Raw genomic sequence first — 16,301 nt, forward strand, 5'->3', positions numbered from 1 at the left:
GGTAAAAAAAAAAAGTCCAAATAATGTCCGGCTCATATGTTTATTTTTAGCAATGCCTTGACGCAAAGTCTAAAAGTGAATATTATGTATTAATAGATTGAAAAAATTAATAAGGGTGACATATGAGGGACAAAGTAAAGCAAGCAAGAAAAAAAAACACGTCGTTTTGTACATTTTTCCTTGATGGCTGTTTTCATATAATTTTTTCTCAAATATAGGAAATTGTACTGGCAAAAGGGTTTTTATTGAAGTAAATTTAAGTTACAGAAGTTCTCCCAATGTTGCTCAAATTCTAAAATATTGTCCAGCTCATATGTTTATTAACAGCAATGCCTGATGCAAATTCTAAAAAAATATTTACATAAAATAAGGGTGACATATGAGGGATACATTAAAGCAAGAAAAAAACACATTGCTTTTTAGACTTTTCTTTGAAGACTTTTTTTTATAATTTTTCCCCTCATATAGGACATTTTACTGGGAATTTTTTTTTGGGGGGGGGGTAAAATTACGTTACCCAAATTCTCCCAATGTTGCTCAAATTCCAAATAATGTCCTGCTCATATGTTTATTTTTAGTAATGACTTGACGCAAATTCTAAAAGTGGAAAAAAATGTTTTTTTTATTATTTATTAAAATAAAGAAAATAAAAGGGTGACAAATGACGGATAAATTAAAGCATGAAAAAATACAAGCGCTTATCACATTTGTCTTTGATGGCTATTTTTTATAATTTTCCCCCGGATTTGGGAAATTTTACTGCCAAATATTTTATTGTAATAAAATTAAGTTACTGCAAAGCTCTCAATGTTGCCCAAAACATCTAAATACTGTTCAGCTCATTATTTATTTTGAACAATGCCTAGACACAAATTCTAACAGTGAAAAAATTATATATTAATAAAATAAAACAAATAATGAATAAAATAAGGGTGACGTATGAGGAATTTCATGAATATAGGAAATTTTACTGGCAAAAACGTTTTTATTGGAGTAAATTTAAATTAAGCAGTTATCCAAATGTTGCTCAAATTCCAAATATTGTCCAACTCATATGTTTATTTTTAGTAATGACTTGATGCAATTTCTAAAAGTGGAAAAAATATAAATTAATTTAAAAAATATAAATGAAATAAGGGTGACGTACAATGGATAAATTAAGGCAAGAAAAAAACACATTGCTTTTTAAAAAAATTTAATGACTCTATAATTTTTCCTCTTATATAGGAAATGTTACTGGCCGAATGGTTTTTATTGGAGTAAAATTAAATTACTGCAGTTCTCCCAATGTTGCTAAAAAATTCCAAGTAATGGCCAGCTCATATATTTATTTTTATTTAATTATTTGGCGCAAATTCTTAAAGTTAAAAAAAAATGTTTTTGCATTAATAAATACAAAATATAAAAAAAATTAAAGCAAGAACAAATAACATGGCTTTTTACATATTTCTTTGATATTTTTTTAATTTTTACCCCAAATGTACGGGAAACAATGTTTTTATTAGAATAAAATTAAGTTACTGCAGTTCTACCAATCTTGCTAAAAAAAAATCTAAATAATGTCGAGCGCATACGTTTATTTTCAGCAATGCTTTGACGCAATTTCTAAAGGTGAAAAAAAAATCATTAATAAAATAAGGTGACGTACAGCGCCCCCTGTTGGCTAGCCGATGCGAACAGCAGGACGTTTGTGACGTCACTACTGGTTGAGGGTGTGTTGCAATCGGCAGCGAAGGTGTCCAGGCCAAACAGTCGTCTTTTCAACATCAGCCGGACTAATGTTGAACCGTTACTAACTTGGACATGGATTTCAACTCTTTATTCAACGATACAGCTATTCAGTTTTCGGACTTCCACGAGTTCACGGTAAGTTGTTGTGCTAACCCGCCAACTACGGAAGCTAAGCTAACTCAAGGCGCCATGTTAAATGTAGCTTGCTGTTAGCATGCTAAACCACTGCCAGTGTCTACCCTTTGCGTCCCTTCTCACTTTGTTAACTAACAACAAGGTTACCGAACAGTATAAGGTGATTTACATGTTTGACAAATTAGATCTGGAATTGGAGTTTAAGGCTTCAACTTAAATTAAATTAAGCGTTCTTTAGAATAAGTGCTAACAAAGTTAGTCTACACAGTCACTGACTGTGGTAATTCATTAATTAAAAGTACCACTGATAGTCACACACACACTAGGTGTGGCGAAATTACCCTCTGCATTTGACCCATACCCCTGGGAGCTGAGGGGAGCAGAGAGCAGCAGCGGTGGTCGTGCTCGGTAATCATTTTGGTGATGTAACCCCCAATTCCAACCCTTGATGCTGAGTGCTAAGCAGGGAGGTAATGGGTCCCATTTTTATAGTCTTTGGTATGACTCAGTTGGGGTTATGAACTCACGACTTACTGATCTCAGGGCGGTATCTCTAACCACAAGGCCACTGAGCAGGTTAGCTAGTGTAAAAGGGTCAATTATGTCTTGTAAATAATGTATTTTATGTTTTATTATTGTTATAATTACACAAAATGTGTACCGTATTTTCCACACTATAAGGCGCACCGGATTAGAATAGAATAGAAAGTGCTTTATTGATCCCTGGGGGAAATTCAGCACCACAGTTCGCTCACAATAGACAAGAAGAATAATAAATAATATAATATATATAACATATTATATATATATATAATATATAAATATAGTCTACTTATACTCTACATTTAAGTGCAGTCAAGGAACATATGCATTATACAGTCTGATGGCTGTCGGTATGAAGGACCTCCTGTGTTGTTCCGTGTTGCATTTTGGGAGTCTGAGGCTTCCACTGAACGTGCTCATTCCTCTGCAAGGTCCGAGTGTAGTGGGTGAGTGGGTGGGAGGTGTTGTCCATAATGGCTAGGAGTTTTGCTAGACTTCTCTCTGACACCACCGCCAGAGAGTCTAGCTCCACTCCCACCACGTTACTGGCCTTCTCTACCAACTTGTCCAGTCTGTTTGCGTCCCTCGCTCCCAGCCCGCTGCCCCAGCAGGCCACGGCGTACAAGAAGGCGCCCGCCCCCACCGACTTGTAGAACATCTTCAACATCTTTGTGCAGACGTTGAAGGATCCTAGCCTCCTGAGGAAGTACAGGCGGCTCTGTCCCTTCTTGTAGATTGCCTCAGCGTGTTTTGACCCATTCAGCTTGTTGTCCATGTGTACACCGAGGTAATTATAATCCTCAACCATGTCCACATCGACCCCCCTGATGGAAACATTTATAAGGCGCACCTTCAATAAATGGCATGTTTTAAAACTTTGTTCATACACTACCGTTCAAAAGTTTGGGGTCACATTGAAATGTCCTTATTTTTGAAGGAAAAGCACTGTACTTTTCAATGAAGATAACTTTAAACTAGTCTTAACTTTAAAGAAATACACTCTATACATTGCTAATGTGGTAAATGACTATTCTAGCTGCAAATGTCTGGTTTTTGGTGCAATATCTACATAGGTGTATAGAGGCCCATTTCCAGCAACTATCACTCCAGTGTTCTAATGGTACAATGTGTTTGCTCATTGGCTCAGAAGGCTAATTGATGATTAGAAAACCCTTGTGCAATCATGTTCACACATCTGAAAACAGTTTAGCTCGTTACAGAAGCTACAAAACTGACCTTTCTTTGAGCAGATTGACTTTCTGGAGCATCACATTTGTGGGGTCAATTAAACGCTCAAAATGGCCAGAAAAAGAGAACTTTCATCTGAAACTCCACAGTCTATTCTTGTTCTTAGAAATGAAGGCTCAAACACAAAATTGTTTGGGTGACCCCAAACTTTTGAACGGTAGTGTATATAAGGCGCACCGCATTATAAGGCGCATAGAATAGACGCTACAGTAGAGGCTGGGGTTACGTTATGCATCCATTAGATGGAGCTGCGCTAAAGGGAATGTCAACAAAACAGTCAGATAGGTCAGTCAAACTTTATTAATAGATTACAAACCAGCGTTCTGACAACTCTGTTCACTCCCAAAATGAATAAACAGCTGTTTTATTATTTTCTCCGAGGTAAAGTCAGTGACGTGGTGTTTTGTTTAGCTTTTAACAACAGCAAGGTATAACATGTAGTGCAACATTTATATCACATAGTAGAGCGGAACTTTTCCCTGATTCAAGAAACACGTAAAAAACAGTGATACTGTTACGGTAAATCAAACGTTAGTGCAATCACAATATAGTAACACTCGAAATAGTGCAGAGCAATAACAATATATCAATAACTCAACGTTGCTCAAACATTAATGTCACACAACACAACACACAAAATAAACATGTAAAGCTCACTTTATGTAGTTATTCCTCATCCACGAATCCCTCGAATTCTTCTTCTTCAGTGTCCGTATTAAACAGTTGGGCGAATACGGCATCCAACACGGCTCTGTCTCGTCGAAGTCGTCATTAATCGAGTCAGTGTTGCTGCTGTTGTCTAGCTGTTCAGTGACAATGTTAAATTCTCTCGCTGCTGCTCTATTCCCGCGTTCTATTGCGTGACTGATCGTCTTAAGTTTAAACTCTGCGTCGTAAGCGTGTCTCTTAATAGGAGCCATTTTGGGGTCTTTACATAAACAAATGGAAATGAAACGGCACGCCTCGCGCAGTCATATATCCCAGCATGCACCGCATGCTTCTTCTACGGGGAAAATGAAGACGGGGGAGAATGAAGTCGGCGACTGCTTACCGTAGTTGCAATTGATTGAAACTTTTACCTGTTGGAGGCTCAATATTGGTCCATATATAAGGCACACCGGATTATAAGGCGCACTGTCAGCTTTTGACAAAATTGGGGGTTTTTAGGTGCACCTTATAGTGCGGAAAATAACCTGATTGTTTTTTGATGTTTTGTCAATGTGGAACCATTGTCTCGTTGTCCCTCCTACTGCAATAATTACTGTGACACTTGTCTTTTTATATGCGTTGGACATGCCTTCCAACTGCCCTTTTGTCTACGATAACGGGAGAGGGGCTTGACGATGGCAGAAAGTTATTGACAACAATTGTATTCTGTGTGTTATCAGTATAGTGTAGCTGAGCAACAACCTATGGTGTCGGTCGTGTTCTATAAAATCCACACAACACAGAGGAAAAGACCACCGGTTACACTAGCACAGTGTTTTTCAACCACTGTGCCACGGCACACTATGTGCCTTGGGAGATTATGTAATTTCACCTAATTGGGTTAAAAATATTTTTTGCAAACCAGTAATTATAATCCGCTTATGTGCGTTGAGTGTCGGTGCTGTCTAGAGCTCAGCAAAGTAACCATGTAATACTCTTCCATATCAGTAGGTGGCAGCAGGTAGCTAATTGCTTTGTAGATGTCGGGAACATGGTTTGTCGTGATCACAATATGCGGGAGGCAGTGTGTAGGTAAAAAGGTATCTAACACTTAAACCAAAAATAAACAAAAGGCGAGTGCCGCTAAGAAAAGAAATCGAAGCAAAACAAAACTAAAACTGAACTGCAAAGTAAACAAAAACAGAATGCTGGACGACAGCAAAGACTTACAGCGTGTTGAGCAGACGGCGTCCACAAAGTGCATCCATACATGACATGACAATCAACAATGTCCCCACAAAGAAGGATTGCGTTCGCACAACTTAAATAGTCTTGATTGCGAAAACAAAGCAGGTGCAGGGAATAGCATTCAAGGAAGACATGAAACTGCTACAGGAAAATACCAACAAAAGAGGAAAAGCCACCAAAATAGGAGCGCAAGACAAGAACTAAAACACTACACACAGGAAAACACCAAAAAACTCCAAAAAAGTCATGGCCTGATGTGACAGGTCGTGACAGTACACCTACTTTGAGACAAGAGCAAAAGTGATGCATGGTTGGTTATTGTTTGAATTCATATCCAACAATTGCAAGAACAACTTTTTATTGTCAATATCGGCTACTGAGTTTCATTTTTTTATGTTGTCTGCTGATGGTGTGCCTCAAAATTTTTCTATGAAAAAAATGTGCCTTGGCTCAGAAATGATTGAAAAACACTGAGCTAGCATAATCTGATAAAGCTGTTTAATTTGTAAGTATCTTCTGCAATCATTTTAATCTCAGGACCAATTGTGAGGCCAGTTCACTTTATAAAATCCACAATGTAGTGCTTAGGAGCAGCAAACATTCAAAGTGTACTCCTTGTAATAAGTGGGTTGTGTTTACAGTTTCTTCCTGGACACCAGAAGTTGTCTGAGCGAGTGAGAAAGCGACTGTATTATGGCCTGGATCAAGATGTGTCCCTTGAAGTTCTCTCCTCCCCAGTGACGGGTGAGTGCAAGTGTTGTCACATAATATGAATGTGTTGGTCGTGCCTGTGTTGAGCAATGTGAGCGATGTGCCCTGTCTTCTTCAGATATAGCTGTTGAAATCTTCCAGAAAAATGCCCCGAGCCCAATACGGAAACTACACAAGAAGTATGCTGCGCATGTCGCCAGGTAGGCATCGCATACTGTGGGTCAGGGATGGGCTACATCGCCTAAAATCCATATTGTAGGGGTGTAACAATTCGGTTCGATTCATAATTTGTGGTTGCCGATACGATTCAGGGACGATATACATTTTTTAAAATGGAACAATCCTACACGATTCACATCGTTCAGGGTACCGATCCGTCACGCATTTGCTACCGGGCCACGCAGAAACATTAAATAACATAACTTTTAGAATGCAAATCCAGTGGAACTAGGGCTGGGTGATATATCGATATACTCGATATATCGCGGGTTTGTCTCTGTGCGATATAGAAAATGACTATATCGTGATATTCGAGTATACGTTCTCACGCAGTTGCTTTTAGCTGCTGGCATTACACTACAGGCTCTTCTCACTCTTTCTAGTCTCTCCTTCTCACAGAGATATAAACAAGCGCACCTTCTTACATACGTCACATACGTATACGCCCTCGCGGAGCAGAGAGGTAGCAGCATGGCTAAAGTTAGCTGTGGTGCGAGTGGTAATACGAGAGAAAAAAGGTGCGAATCTGGTAACAAATGAAGGAAGAATTAATTCCCAAGAAAAACAGCACGTGGTCCATCGTCTGGCGGTGGTTTGGCGTCAAGTGGGAATATGTCGAACAGACAACCGTCATTTGTCAAGTGTGGAGCAAAAGCGTTGCTACAAAAAGTAGCATTACTGCTAATATGTAGCATCATTTGAAAAGTCACCTGCTAAAGAATGAAGAGTGCTTACTCCGCATGTCAACATCTCCGTTCGGTGCCACACCAACAAAATGCAGAGGCAACCATTTCCACATCAACACCGTATGAAAAAAAAGATGACATAAGAGATAACATCCGCCGGAACCTACCACATAGCGAAGAACATACACTATTTGATTTCCTATTATGCAGCTCATTTTTATTTGACAGTTATTGAAATATCTTGTGTGACAACATGCACAAAAGTGCACTTTATTTGTTTTAAACTATTGTAGTGGCGTTCTTTACAAAAAGTGCACTTTAATTTAGTGTAGTTTTGATTTGTCATCTTAGTGACATCGTGCAAAAAGTGCACTAATAGCTTGTTTTAAAATGTCTCTGACAATCTTGCATTTTCTGTTTTGAAATGACATGAATGTTTGTGCCACTGCTTAATAACTGTTTAATTAATAAATACAGTTTTGGTCAATTGACTTAGTTGTGATTTCCCTCTCTGCATGAACGTTTAAAATGAGCATATATTAATGCAGTATGAAGAACAATGTTTTAATGTAGACACATATAATCATCATACTGCTGTGATTATATGCATCAAGTGTTCATTCAAGACTAAGGCAAAATATCGAGATATATATCGTGTATCGCGATACGGCCTAAAAATATCGAGATATTAAAAAAAGGCCATATCGCCCAGCCCTATTTGGAACTAATGGCAATTGTATGTAGTAGTGTGTGAATGTGGAAATAGTGTCAAAGCGCTTTGAGTTCCTTAAAAAAGGTAGAAAAGCGCTATACAAGTACAACCCATTTACCATTTATTTTAGTTGTATCGTATATATATGCTCTTGTCCTTGATGATGATGTATAACGTATAATGCATCTGATAAGTTAGCCCAAAAAAAAGCCCACAAGCTAGCGAAAATGATTTAAAATAAACCAAAAGTCTTTGGAGGGCTTTTTTGCCAAAGATACTGGACATTTTTCATATTGGATATTGGATTAAATGGCCAAAATACAACTGTGAAAGTTGTATTTTTCATTTACTTAATTTTGCTGTATTTATCAGCCACACGTGGAAATCTGGTCCATGAAAATAATGCCAGCATTACACCGGTTTCTGGTGCAAAAAAAGATCTATACTGCACAACTGTACTGTGGATGCAGCAACTAGATTTAGCACAGAAAGCAACGCTGTCTTTTATCTGCTGCAGGGAGGCTTGCATTTCACCATGTGCCATGATGCTGGCTCTGGTTTACATCGAAAGGCTCCGTCATAGAAACCCTGAATACCTGCAAAAGATTTCCTCTTCTGACCTCTTCCTGATCTCCATGGTATGTGTCTGGGGCTCAGATGTCATCCTATACATGTCACTTAAATGTGTCCAGCATATTCCCGGCTCACAGGCCATTTGAGCTGTCCGACGTTTCTTGATGCTGCTTTGACAAATGCACTTTCTCTTATTTTGGATTAGATGGTTGCCAGCAAGTATTTGTATGACGAAGGGGAGGAAGAAGAGGTTTTCAATGACGAGTGGGGAACAGCTGGGAAACTGGACGTTAATACGGTTAACAAGCTGGAGAGGAATTTCCTGAACGCCATTGTAAGTTTGTGTATGTGTTACATGCTCCTTCTTGTTCTGTGTTCCAATAATTGTCAACTCTTGCAGGAGTGGAGTCTCTTCACAGAGTCAAAAGACTTCTTTGATGCCCTGAGCCAACTAGAGACCAGGTTTGTGGTTCTCTAACGTTTTCAAAATGCACACTTTGCAAAGAAGTGTCGTGTGTAAAAAGTGTTTTGTTTTTGTTCTCAGCATTGCAGAGCGTCAGGGCATGAAGCGAGGCTGGTTTACCTACACTGACCTATGTGTGTTACTTGAGCAATCAACATGGAGCCAAGCACTTACAGCAATCTACCAGCACTTTACCAAGGTGAGTGACAGATTGAGGACCAGGGAGTCATGTGACGGTTACTTCTGCCTGGGGCTCATGTGGTAATTGGGATTGGTGGGTACTAGGGTTATCATTTATCAATGATATAAACATGGCTGACTGTAGAGCTTTTTATACTATCGTCATATCGTGATAATGCATGTTGCTGACACATTCTGGCTATGTCTGAAAATTTGACAACAACAAAAAACGAATGCGTCCTCAACGCAATGTAGAATTCTCGCTAGCGGCTAAAGTCCCGTCACAGTGCAAAGCCACTTCTAAGTCACTAATTCTCGCCTCCATGGCAGCGAATTAACTAGGTTTCCTACAAATATTATCCCTAGAGGACGCTAATGTTTTTATTATCAAAAAAATATTAACTTCTCTTTTAACTATTTTTTTAAAATTGTGTCCTGATAAATTAAAAACATGTATACTCCAGTTTGTTGCTATTATAAGGCATTTGTTCAAAGGATATGCATTTTTACAGCATGTTTTAAATAGGAAAAATTAAAAAAATTACTTAAGGTGTATTCAATTGATCAACTACCGGTAATTCAGAATTTAATGTTTATTTAGAGGGCTTAAGTGCAGTTCTCCTTTGATAATTTAGATTGAAGGTACATGTGATGATTGACAGACGGAACTTTTTAATTGGCTATTGTCTATGGCCGGCGCACAATGTCAGAACACTGGATGCTACTACAGAAAAATAAATAAATAAAAACAAATTCTCAGATGATACAGTCTTGCGATCCAATTCTAATACACAAAATAACATTTAATGTTAACTTTTCAAATATTCAAAAATGTTATTGTCAAATGCCAACAATTGTAAGCTTTTGACTATACATGACAACCATATGCGTTAGGACATGACCATTAAAAAATGTTTAAGTCTCATTAAAATGGCATTCAATTAGATGTGGAAACCCAGATCAGGTCAACTTGTTTTTCCATTATACTGGTACTTTAAAGTTAATTTAACTTATGTATGCAGGTAATTTACTGCAATTAATCAGTGAATATTCTGATTAGAACATATCATTGTTTGACAGCACTAATAAAAATGCTTTGTTTTTACAAAAATTTGGTTCGGTAAAAATGTAAATACCCATCGCTATTCCAAACACCCAAAGATATTAAAACACAAACATTTAATAAAGAATAATTATGGTTTTACATGCAGAAAACAACATGTTGGCAAAGACAGACGATTTATGAAGAGGAAGGCGAGCCACATGGACATCACCTTTGTACTTTACTGCGAGTTCTTTCTTAATTTCAATATTGTTTCTCACCTTCTTTGTCAAAGTGCTGGCACCTGCAACTTTGGCCCCAAGGTGGCTTATTTTACAGTTGTACTTGATTAGAAAAAAATAAATACCGTATTTTCCGCACCATAAGCCGCACCTAAAAACCATAATTTTTGTCAAAAGCAGACAGTGCGGCTAATAACCCGGTGCGCCTTATATATGGATTAATATTCATATTTATTTTCATAAGGTTTAGGTCTCGCAACTACGGTAAACAATCGCCATCTTTTTTCCCCGTAAAAGAGGAAGCGCTTCTTCTTCTACGGTAAGCAACCGCCCCCATAGAAGAGGAAGCGCTTCTTCTTCTACTGTAAGCAACCGCCAAGGTGAGCACCCGCCCCCGGAGAAGAAGAAGCTCGCGGATATTTAATTTCATTTGTTTTTCTGTAAAGACAACAAAATGTCTCCTACTAAGAGACACGCGTACAAGGTTCCACTGGCTTTTGATATTCATGTGAACCGCACTGTGGATACAACGGGAGCACGTACGGTGAATATTCGCACCACAGGGAATGAGAAGTCGTCCTACTGTGGTTCTAGCTTGCCATGCTAACGGCCAGAAACTTCCACCCACGGTGATATTCAAAAGGAAGACCTTGCCAAAAGAGAACTTTCCAGCCGGCGTCATCATAAAAGCTAACTCGAAGGGATCGGATGGATGAAGAAAAGATGAGCGAGTGGTTGATAGACGTTTACGCGAAGACACCGGGTGACTTTTTTCACGCAGCGCCGTTCCTGTTGATCTACGACTGCATGCGCGTCCACATCACAGATGGTGTCAAAAAACAAGTGAAGCTCACCGAAGAAGAATAATTCGAGGGATTTGTAGATGAGTAATAACTTCAGAAAGTGAGCTTTAAATGTTTATTTTGTGTGTTGTGTGACACTAACGTATGAGCAACGTTGAGTTATTGATGTTGCTATTGCTCTGCACTATTTTGAGTGTTACTATTTTTGTGATTGCACATTACATTTTGGGAGTGAACAGAGTTGTTAGAACGCTGGTTTGTAATATATTATTAAAGTTTGACTGACCTATCTGACTGTTTTGTTGACATTCCCTTTAGCGTAGCGTAGGTGCGGCTAATAGCACGGGGCGGCTAACAGGTAAACAAAGTTTTGAAATATGCCGTTCATTAAACGTGCGGCTAATAACACGGGGCGCCTTATGGTGCGGAAAATACGGTACCTATGCACCAATTACTCGTAGCGTTATGCAGTGCACTTGATTAAACGCCTCATCAGATATAAAAGCAATTAAAGGATTCCCTTGCAGAAATGTGTTTACCGTATTTTTCGGATTATAAATCGCTCCGGAGTATACGTCGCACCGGCCGAAAATGCATAATAAAGAAGGAAAAAAACATATATACGTCGCACTCGAGTATAAGTCACATTTTTGGGGGGAAATTTATTTGATAAAATCCAACACCAAGAATAGACATTTGAAAGGCAATTTAAAATAAATAAAGAATAGTGAACAACAGGCTGAATAAGTGTACGTTATATGACGCATAAATAACCAACTGAGAACGGGCCTGGTATGTTAACGTAATATATTATGGTAAGAGTCATTTAAATAACTATTACATATAGAACATGCTATACGTTTACCAAACAATCTGTCACTCCTGATCGCTAAATCCCATGAAATCTTCTTCCTCGTTGTCGCTCCTGGTATGCGCCGCTTCCTTTCTTTCTGCTGCTCGATCGCCGTTTTCTGCTGCATATTTCACTACGTCCAGCGTGTAATCTGCAGTATATGATTTCCTTTTCGGTGCCATTTATGTTCAGCCCTTCTCAGTTTTTATAAGTTACCGCCAATGTTGAAATGAGCCATTTTAATAGCTACGGACATAGTAGCATGTAGCATCCCATGACCCACAATGCACTTCTGCCATGACCCACAATGCACTTCTGCCATGACCCGCCCCCGCCGAATTCTTATTGGTTGACGTGTGTGAGACGATTGCTGACATTTGCTTCGTCTCTTACGCGAATTAGATAAATAATATTATTTGATATTTTACGGTAATGTGTTAATAATTTCACACATACGTCGCTCCGGAGTATATGTCGCACCCCCGGCCAAACTATGAAAAAAACTGCGATTTATAATCCGAAAAATACGGTATAGTGTTCCAATGCTTTCCATTCTTTACAGAGAACAATTCTTTGTTAGAATGCTCCATTCCACAGAATGATTTGTGTTCGTTACGGGCAACTTAGGAATCTTACGGCAGCACTGCAATAATACTGTTATTTTGAATTGTTTAGGTCTCCTGTATGCTCGGATTTTTGTACCTGACGAGTGTGGCTGGCCTCATTGCCAGCAGCACCGTGCTGCACCAACTCTCTCTCTTTCCAAGCGGCCACACTCTATTGCCACGCCCCACAAACGTCTCCCCGGCACACTTTCGCACCACAGAAGCTCCCGCCACACTCCACCACCTCCCCTGTTGCACTCCAACCAACGAGAGTCTGAACGGTCACACCAAAGTGCTTGGAGTGACCCGACCTCACAGTCCAGATTCTGTCCAGGCCACCTCAAAGACATCCATCGTGTATCTCTGGAGCTCACTGCTCACCTCTGTGGGCTCCACATGTCCAGAAATAGAGTCTGATTCCACAGCTTCCACTTTTTGTCGTGGCTGTCATAGCAGCCTTCCTCAACCGGAGTGTTTGCTGAGGAACGGCTCGACCGTGTTTACCCATCATGCATCATGGCTGACCTCCATCTTCCTTGAAGGCGCTAACTCCAACCTAGCAATGTTTCCACCTGTGCAGCTGGAACTTTGTCATCCACAATTGTTGTTACTTGTAGACAAGACCCAAGCTCTCCTTATGCCCGGTTAGCAGCAGACAGATCCAGCTGCTAAATCAAAGAAATAGAAAGGAAACCAGCACAGTTTTTATAACAACCATACATTTTTATTTACATTAATCATATCTAGAACACACAGGAAGCGCACATCTCATATTTCACTAGTGTGTAAAAACCCTTCAATCACTTTCTTTGACTGCAGAGATCATTATTTTAAGAGGATTTGCACTGCTTTTCTTTTGTTGGGCTGCAACTAAGCTAGTTTGCCTGATATTTGCTTGAAAATGTAAGGATTTTGTGATGAGTGCTGTGAACGATCGCCGCTAAAAAGGATTTAAGTAAGTTGATTTAAGTGACGGTGCTGGGTGAGAAGAACAAATATAACCGACCGGTTTAGTCTCAGGCTTTGTTTTCACTGCAATACATTTTTTTTCTTGTCACAAACAGGTCACACCTGCACAAGGCTGCAAGCACTGTTCTTCTAAATAGAAAAGAGACATGCAAAACCTTAATGTTTTTACCTTTATGGCTGCATACAGAAATCTTAAAGTGACTGTTTGCAATTTGCTGTAAGTTAAATTTTTACGTTTAAGAACACCACCAGCTAAATTATGTTAACATTTGTAGTGAAAAAATATTGTTTTCACAATTACCAATTATATATAATAAAAATAGTTTGTCGTCCCAGGATTAAGACTGCCGTTACGTGCACACCCAGAGCACGTCTAGGGATGTAACAATAAACAATATTAATGATAACCACGGTAAAACTCCCGATGTTTAGTATTGCCATTTTAAATTAAAATGATCCAAAAAAACGCGATTGATAATTGCTCTTTGATAAACTCACAGATTGGCGGCTGCTCACTAGCTTAAATGCTAACATAAAATCAAGAGACATTAACGTCTTCACCCATTAAGAAACGACATACCCCAATCCAACGACATTGCTGTCTAAAACTAAGCCATTCAATTGTGCACATCAAGCCTACAAACTGCTCTCCTAAAACAGGATGATCGTTCTATACTCTAGAGGTGTTTTTTACGGTGCCTTCAAAGACCGCTGAACAGAGTAGGACGCCACAACTCTCCACCAGAAAAAAAAAAATGATTGTATTTGGTACGTACATTCATTTGAACAAATCTTACAGTGCTTATGTACAAACTAATATTTACAAAATAAAAGCGTAGCCATTAAAAAGGATATAATACGAAGACAAGCATCAGTGAAGCATAAGAAACACAAACATGTAAAATAGTGGGTTTTATAACTGTATTTGTTTTGATTATTTAAGAAAATTATAACTCAATCAAAATATTTCAGTGTGTAAAGGTACTTTTTGTGCACATTAAACAATACCACGATAATAATAACCGTGATATGAAATGTTTTTATGGTTACATCCCAAAGCACGTCTGCATACACAAAAGCAGTCCCAGAGAAGCAACTAACAATTTGCAGTCATGTTTTTATGGTGGGATGTACATTTCATGGTAGCTAACCTTTGCCAAAATTGCTATCATTAGTTGACAACAAAGGGTGGAATCGAACAATTAGAACACTTTGGAAAGTTAGCGCCGTCTAGACACCTGCGTAAGCCCGTAAGGTTTGCAAACAGTCACTTTAAACCAGGGGTGTGAAACGTACAGCCCGAGGGCCGGATCAGGCCCGCGAACGGATTTAATCCGGCCCGTGAGAGGAGTTTGCTAAGTATAAAAATTAACCTGAAATGTTTTAATGAAAGAAACAGCTGTTCCAAATGTGTCCACTGGATGTCACAATAGCAATTATTCGTATCTTTGTAGATGATGCTACATATGTACAAAAAAACACATGATGTGAGTACATCAGTCGAGGGATATAATACCTGGGATTTATATAGCGCTTTTCTAAGTACCCAAAGTCGCTTTACATGTCGAACCCATCATTCATTCACACCTGGTGGTGGTAAGCTACTTTCATAGCCACAGCTGCCCTGGGGTAGACTGACGGAAGCGTGGCTGCAATTTGCGGCAACGGCCCCTCCGACCACCACCATCATTCATCATTCAATTCACAACGGACGCAATTTATTTTTGGATGGTAAGAGGCGGGGAGCGAACCTGCAACCCTCAGGTTTCTGGCACGGTTGCTCTACCCACTACGCCATGCCGCCCCAATTATCAAATTATCAAACTACATCAATAACATACTGTAATTTGATATTGATATAATTTTTTATCTTGATTAAAAATTAACACCAATAAGTTGATTGATGAACATTATCACATAATTTGTTCAGAAAATATAAATAACAAATAAAGTATATATACTATTAACCGCAACAGGTAATTGTAAAAAACAAAAACATGATTTGTACAATTTCAGAATGTGCTTGTTCTATTTTTAAACAAAGAAAACAATCTGAAGTTGTCTTTATTTTTACGTTATCGTGCCGTGATTTTACCAGTCCGGCCCACTTGGGAGTAGATTTTTCTCCATGTGGACCCCCATCTAAAATGAGTTTGACACCCCTGACTTAAATGATAACTTGATATGTTGTGCTTTAAAGATTCTAAAACTAAGCTACCTGAATAGATAATCCACATTTTAGGTTTGCGTTATCGGCGACAAAGCCAAAACAAGCCAGAGAATGGAAAAGTGTGAAATGTCTCCCTGGCCGCACTGTTTGCACGCACCTGCGAGAAGAAATTGTTGATTTTCCAATGTTTGCGTTTTGGAGCATGTTAACGCCACTTTCCTTACATGCCAACATTGCAGTGGGACTTGTTGCTTCACTCCACACTTTTAATGCCATACCCATCTTTGACGGGAAGAACGTTGGACTCATGTTTTGATGATTGTGAAGCCAAAAATGCCAGAATTGGACAATTGCATATACTTGGAAGCACAAAGTTTGTACGTCTTGTAAAATGCAAATATTGTAAAAAACAAGACTATTTAGCAGGAAAGCTGACATTAATAAAGTATGACTTTCTTTGTTGATTTCTGGAATATTACTAGAAACACTTCAGTGCATGTGCTTTTCAATTATTCATCAT

At 38.8% G+C, this 16,301-nt stretch overlaps 1 protein-coding gene across 1 annotated transcript; it reads left to right on the forward strand.

Annotated features, from left to right (window-relative positions):
* Positions 1-1,671: 1,671 nt before the first annotated feature.
* cnppd1 (cyclin Pas1/PHO80 domain containing 1) lies at positions 1,672-15,606 on the forward strand. The gene is made up of 8 exons (XM_062060269.1): positions 1,672-1,866; positions 6,195-6,297; positions 6,383-6,464; positions 8,399-8,519; positions 8,660-8,788; positions 8,855-8,916; positions 8,999-9,116; positions 12,713-15,606. The coding sequence occupies exons 1-8, from the start codon at positions 1,804-1,806 to the stop codon at positions 13,289-13,291; spliced, it is 1,257 nt and encodes a 418-aa protein (XP_061916253.1). The 5' UTR covers positions 1,672-1,803; the 3' UTR covers positions 13,292-15,606.
* The last annotated feature ends 695 nt before the right edge of the window (positions 15,607-16,301 follow it).

This window comes from Entelurus aequoreus, linkage group LG01, assembly GCF_033978785.1.
Source record: "Entelurus aequoreus isolate RoL-2023_Sb linkage group LG01, RoL_Eaeq_v1.1, whole genome shotgun sequence".
Classification (NCBI taxonomy): Eukaryota; Metazoa; Chordata; class Actinopteri; order Syngnathiformes; family Syngnathidae; genus Entelurus; species Entelurus aequoreus.

Excerpts from the sequence above, each read along its gene's own strand:
- cnppd1 (XM_062060269.1), top strand. The coding sequence starts at position 1,804 with ATGGATTTCAACTCTTTATTCAACGATACAGCTATTCAGTTTTCGGAC. Across the intron at positions 6,298-6,382 it reads TCTCTCCTCCCCAGTGACGG|ATATAGCTGTTGAAATCTTC; the intron begins GTGAGTGCAAGT and ends TGTCTTCTTCAG. Across the intron at positions 8,520-8,659 it reads ACCTCTTCCTGATCTCCATG|ATGGTTGCCAGCAAGTATTT; the intron begins GTATGTGTCTGG and ends ATTTTGGATTAG.